Raw genomic sequence first — 6,010 nt, forward strand, 5'->3', positions numbered from 1 at the left:
TAGAATATTATTTGTTGGAGGATGAAGACAGACAAATTATACATGCTTAGAGTATATATCATATGTGATCTAAGAGGAATAGACTTGGGAGAGAAGTCACACAAATAGTTCCTCTTAGCCTTATTAGGAAACTGAATTTAATTGGGCAAGTATCCTATTGCTACATTGTTCTCTGCCATGGATTTCACATTGGTTTTATGGTTTGTTTTGGTCCAAGTCATGGAATGAGTTGTTCTGTCAAGTCCTAAATGCCACAGAATTCAACTGTATTTTGTCTGGAAGCTGCTGCTTATCCAGTGTGAAAACTCAGTGTGAAATAAGTCATACCCAGTTTTGGAACTCCTTCAGTGTGCTATGTTCAGTAATAAACAAATGCACACTTCTTTTTTGCTGTAAGCTTATTCAGGTTCTCACATGGAGGGTCTTTTAATCTTGTTAGATGTGGCATTAATATCACAATAGTGTTTAAAATCTCCAGCTGTTTAATCACTCTACTATGATTAATACTGTTCCAGCATGTAGTAGGACTGTGCTTTTCCAAAAGAGATTAGTGCCCCAATTCAGAAAATGCAGTTCTACTAGTACATGGCTAAAGGAAATGCAACAGAGACAGCTTGTTCAGAATCACATAAGAAATCTATGGCAGAGTTGGCTCTCTCAAACTCTCATCAGGTGTTGTAAATATAAAACTATTCTTTTTTCAGTCTAATTCTTCTCTTTCTATCTCTGCAGCTTGATCTTCTGTGGACCCGGAAACAGAATGTGATGTATAATTTGTTTGACTGGCCAAATCAAAAGCACTCCAAATTAATCATCTTGGCCATTGCTAACACCATGGACTTGCCAGAGAGAATAATGATGAACAGAGTAGCTAGCAGGCTGGTATGTCTTAGCAGTTCTGTTGCTATGCTGTAGAATGAAAACAGATTCAATACTGTATGCAGTCAAAAGTAATCCAGGAGAAAGGCAGGATTGGTTACATCAGAGGTTGAACAATGCTTTTATAATTCCCTCTCCAGAGGGCTGATAATGAACACATGAATTTTAGCAAAGAGCCAGCTTGCTAATCAGATGTTATGCTGTGTAAGTCCACTATGTTCTTGTAAGAATGAATTAGGAATGTTAGATGTCTTTTAAACATATTAAGATCTAGATAATCAAATGTTGTGCTTCACGGTTAAGCTGCTTACTCTGGAGTTCAGGAAAATTGTCTTCTGGTTTCCCTTCCTCTTTCCCCTTTCATTCCAGCCTCCTAGTTACTTCTGTTAGCCATCACCAGCTTGTAGATTTCCTTTGTTGGATACCTTTGGACAGAAAGTTGGACAAGTTGAATACATTTTCCTGGGTTATCTCTTTATTGCTGCTCTGACAAGCGATCTGCAAAATCAGCGCTCTGTGCCTGCATCCTTCTGTGACTCAAATAGCTCCACAGTGTGTGAATTGCTTTTCCCCCACCCGCTAAACCTGCAGATCAGCTGAGTCCATATAGTCACAAGGGAGAAGTATTTTGCATAAGAAATGCAAAACTGAGGCCTCCTGTAGAATATCAAAGGCAGTGCACCAACTGTAACATAGATTGTCATCCTCCTCTGAAAGCAGCTTGATTGCTAATGTGAAGTCAATAATATAACTATACATGTACACAGATTTGCTACAGGAGAGATGAGGATTTTTTCAAAGCTTCTGCTGTTTCTGTGTTACAAAATAGTGTAAACCAGCTGTAATCAAAAGATTTTCATATTAGGTGGCTCTGATTTGTTTACAAGTTTTGTAAGAGGAAATTTGAATTCTGATAGCAACCTCATTTGCTCCTTAGGCCTTTCAGTGGGGAGTTCCAGTCAGTAATCCTCACTTAGTCAGATTTGTGGATTTGCATGTTGATTTCACAAATACAAAGTGGAACAACTGATTGAAGCATATCACTTGGAGGAGAAGGATGTGAAAGAGAGAGTGCTCCTAGCAGAGAAAATGAAACTAACTATACAGGCTATGCTTGAGCATCGGAGAGTTTTCAAGCAGTCCAAACACTTCTCACTGTGTTGTATTATTTATTATAGGGCCTCACCAGAATGTCCTTTCAGCCTTACACCTACAGACAACTACAGCAAATTATTTCATCCAGACTGAACAACTTGAAGGCATTTGAAGAGGATGCAATTCAGCTGGTTTCCAGAAAGGTAAGCACAGTGCAGATGTACGTCCTCTGTGTTGTGTGAGGGTAGAGAGTGTGGGGTACAGCAGGGGAGAATCTTAGTAGTCAGGCTTGGTCTGTGGTTGAGTGTTCTGTACTGGAGACAGAACCAAGTGGGGTGCAAGCAGCAGTTCTCACATTATGCTCTCTGTAAGGTCTACAGGGTATTTTTGCAGGAAACATTGCTAAAGCAGTGTCCTCGCATTTCCCACCTACGTTGTGAAGGTGGGAGTATATTCCAAGAGCTGGAGACATGACAAGTCATGTGTAATGATGTCAGCTTTCTCCAGTGTTTGGTATAATGTGAGTCATTGGATGATCCTGAAAAAAAAACCTTGTGTGGCAGTGGACTGAATTTCCTAAATTATTTTTTTTTTTAACCTCTGACTTCTGTGATTATAGAAATAAGATCAGTCTGGAATTTGTGCTGACCAGATCATGGTGTAGGAGGGTTACTTCTGTTGGTTTTGGTCAGTGAGATTGTTGCTGGAATCCCAGTTTGAATACATAATTCACAGTAGCATTGGTCTCCTGTTTTGTGGTTGAGTTGTTCTGGTGGGTTTTTTGTGTCTATTGATTCTTCTAAACTCTTTTTCAACTTGTAGTAAATAGAGACCTGTCCTGTTCACTTTCAGGTGGCAGCACTGTCTGGTGATGCCAGGCGTTGTCTTGATATCTGCAGGAGGGCCACTGAGATCTGTGACTTTGATAGCCAAAAGGGAACCCCTGAGATAGTCAGGATGTCCCACGTGACTGAAGCTATAGATGAAATGTTCTCATCACCATATATAAATGCAATCAGGTAAAAACATCCCAGAGGAATTTCCTTGCTTTTGTGTCTTTTTCACTTTGCTTTTTTTCCAAAACCGTTCAGTCTGTCCTCAGCACTGTTTGAGAGTGTATGTGATGCATCCCACTTTGTTGAAGCATGATACAAAACAAACCTTGCAGCACAACTGGGAGAGAGAGGTACAAATCAGGAATTAAGGATAGGGGAAACAAAGGCATAGAAATCACCTGTACAGGTTTATACAGGATGTTTTGATGTTAGTGTGTTAGCTCAGATCAGGAGGGGGCTTTTGGAATCTCCTCTTTGTTCCTGCTTACTGTACACTGATTTCACTGAGCAGCAATTGCCAAGTACATATACTTGAATTCCTTCCAGCTGGGACTAAATGTGGAGGATATACTCATGAACCCACAACTACAGACACTACTGATAATCAGCTTCCTGGACCAGACTTTGAGCTGGACTGAAGGAAAAACCACTCAGAGATGCATAGTGGTCTCAAGAGTCAACTATTCCCCTCTACATACCTGCTTGTATTATGCCACCATCTTATGTGCTTGCTTAGATGCAACCACAGACGTCTGAGCAGAATGCAAGACTTTCCCATTTGAACTGGTTTCTTTCTTTAACATAAATAGATTCTTAGGACTTCCAAAGGTTTCCTAAGGGAATAAATGAGGAATCCTATTGCCTTTCAGTGATCTGCACAAGCTGTAACTGGTAAAGTCCTTTACCAGTTCTCAAAAAACCAAACCCCAAACAATTGTTTCATCAAAGATGGGGGGACTAAGGGATGAAAATGGGATATTTTGCTGGATATGCAAGTGCTGCTTTTAATGTGCTCCTTATGCCTGGAAACCTCAATGTTCATTTGTTAATTCATGAATGTAAGTTGATCATAACACTGCAGAACATTTATGATGTATGGAATGAAATGCTGTGTTCAGATACATTGAAAGAGAGGTGAGGTGAAGTGAAATGCAGTGCACTGTGGTGCCAGAGCTGGAGGCTGTAGTAACGATGGCTAGTTGACATAGACTGCCCCTCTCTGGTGGAAAAATAACCTACAATTAAATAGGTGGTTACCAAGCAATAATTTCCCTTCCAGACTTTTTCTCTAATGTTTCATAAGTTCCAAACTTCACAGATTGACTTTTGTCTGTTTGTTTTGATATGCAGGAGTGCCTCACTCCATGAACAAATCTTTCTGAAGTCAATTTTAGCAGAGTTTCGCAGGGTAGGAGTTGAAGAGGCAACAGTTCAACAGGTATGTTTGGGTTCTGAGTCTTCCCCCCCATTAATTCTGGCACTTCTCTCTCTTAAGTTTTACACTCTCCTTTTTTTTTTCTTTTGGTTAGGCCAAAGTTTAAATATTTAAATATGTGGGGTCTTTAGTCTTAAAACTTGATGGAAGACAATATAATATAATCAGGCAATGTAGTTTAAGGAGGACAACTGATAGTTGATTCCAACCACCATAGTACTGTCTTTCTCAATAGAGGCAGGTATAACAATGTTTTAGGAGACCCATAAAATACTTTGCACCAGCAGTGCTGTGAGTCAATTCCATGATTCACAGTAGGGAAGCTCAGTGCCAGTACTTACAAAAATGTTTAGAACAAGATATATAAAATAACCTGTTAGTTTTCTGGTTCTGCTGGTTCATACTTTTCATTTTTAATTAAAAAAATAAAAATTAATGCATTTTCTGTTACTGGCTCCTGAACATCTGCATCAGTTGATTGCATAGATACACCGTGCAATCAGTTCTTGAACTTCAAAGAATATTCTTAGACTGGTTTGTTTTCCTCTAACACCCAAATTGTTTTCATCTGCTTTTTTTAAACAGCAAAGCAGAAGATCCCAACTAATTCTTGTTATAGATTTACCAGTCTGCATGATTTGGAAAGCGTGTTCTCCCATACTTTAAAGGTGCATTGTGCCTTTCTAAGCTGTGATCTTTCATGTTTGTAGCCAGTGTGATTTGTGTATACCAGCCACCGTGCCCAAGTTCCGCTTTGGAGTGAATTGATATGTAATTAATTGTATGTCAGCTCTTAATCTGCTGGGTAAGCTTTAGGCCACCTAGTCCAGAGGAGAAGAGGTGTTATAACAGATACAATGATCCACTTAATTAAATTGCAGACAAGGTGGTTTGCGAATTGCTTTGCTTTTTGGCTATATGAAAAAGGAAACTATTTTGGAATTGCTTCTTCCTTGACAATGTCCTAACAGTTAGTTCTCTCTAACAGATCTATCGTCACCACATAGCTCTGTGTAGAATGGAAGGCATACCGAGCCCAACAGTGTCAGAAATTATGGCAATCTGCTCCAGACTTGGTGCCCGCAGGCTCTTGCTGGTGGAGTCCGGTGCTAAGTACCTGGAGCTGCGGGTACGACTCAACATCAGCCAGGACAGTGTCATGTATGCCCTCAAGGATGAATAAGAAAATAGAGGTTTTATCGGGTTTAATATGTATTTTAATATTTTAATATGTATTTTTATTTGTTGACAAAACAGGGATATGTATTTTTTAAATAGATTGGTGGAATGTTTGTTGTATATTTTGGTATAATAAAGAATTTGCTCCAAAGCATTTTAAATATTTGAAATCAAGCTGATTGTTTTTAAGATACTTTTATGTGCTGGTAAGTGGTCCCCTTTCAGCTGAGGTGTGGGGACTTCGGACTGATTACTTCCATCGCTGCTTTTTGTTTAAGACTGGTACCATCTTTGTGGCATTGCTGGTTATGCAGCTCTTCTTCACTGAGTATAAAAGACGCATTAGACTCTGCTTAAACTTAATCATATAATGAAATGGAACTTTGATCTTGAAGAGACGAGGCTGTTTCCTACCAGGAAAGTAAAAACGCCACAAGAAACGTGTCATTGAAGCACCCACCTTGTGCTCCGGGCGTGTTTTTGGTTGATAAGAGGGATTCCTCACAGCAACTACCTCAGGTAACGCCTCCCTGTTGCAACCCGCTTCCCAGCTCCCCTGTGGGGCTCCTGAGGGCCCCGCCCTCCG

General features: G+C 39.9%; 1 protein-coding gene across 1 annotated transcript in view; it reads left to right on the forward strand.

Annotated features, from left to right (window-relative positions):
- ORC1 (origin recognition complex, subunit 1) overlaps positions 1 to 5,477 on the forward strand; it is a 16,174-nt gene extending 10,697 nt beyond the window's left edge. The window contains exons 12-16 of the mRNA XM_010017959.1: positions 733 to 882; positions 2,058 to 2,177; positions 2,827 to 2,993; positions 4,161 to 4,248; positions 5,234 to 5,477. Of these exons, the coding sequence (XP_010016261.1) occupies positions 733 to 882; positions 2,058 to 2,177; positions 2,827 to 2,993; positions 4,161 to 4,248; positions 5,234 to 5,428 (720 nt within the window). The 3' untranslated portion in view covers positions 5,429 to 5,477. The remainder of the gene's footprint in view (positions 1 to 732; positions 883 to 2,057; positions 2,178 to 2,826; positions 2,994 to 4,160; positions 4,249 to 5,233) is intronic.
- The last annotated feature ends 533 nt before the right edge of the window (positions 5,478 to 6,010 follow it).

The sequence above is a fragment of the Nestor notabilis genome, unplaced genomic scaffold (assembly GCF_000696875.1).
Source record: "Nestor notabilis isolate BGI_N333 unplaced genomic scaffold, ASM69687v1 scaffold30287, whole genome shotgun sequence".
Lineage (NCBI taxonomy): Eukaryota > Metazoa > Chordata > Aves > Psittaciformes > Psittacidae > Nestor > Nestor notabilis.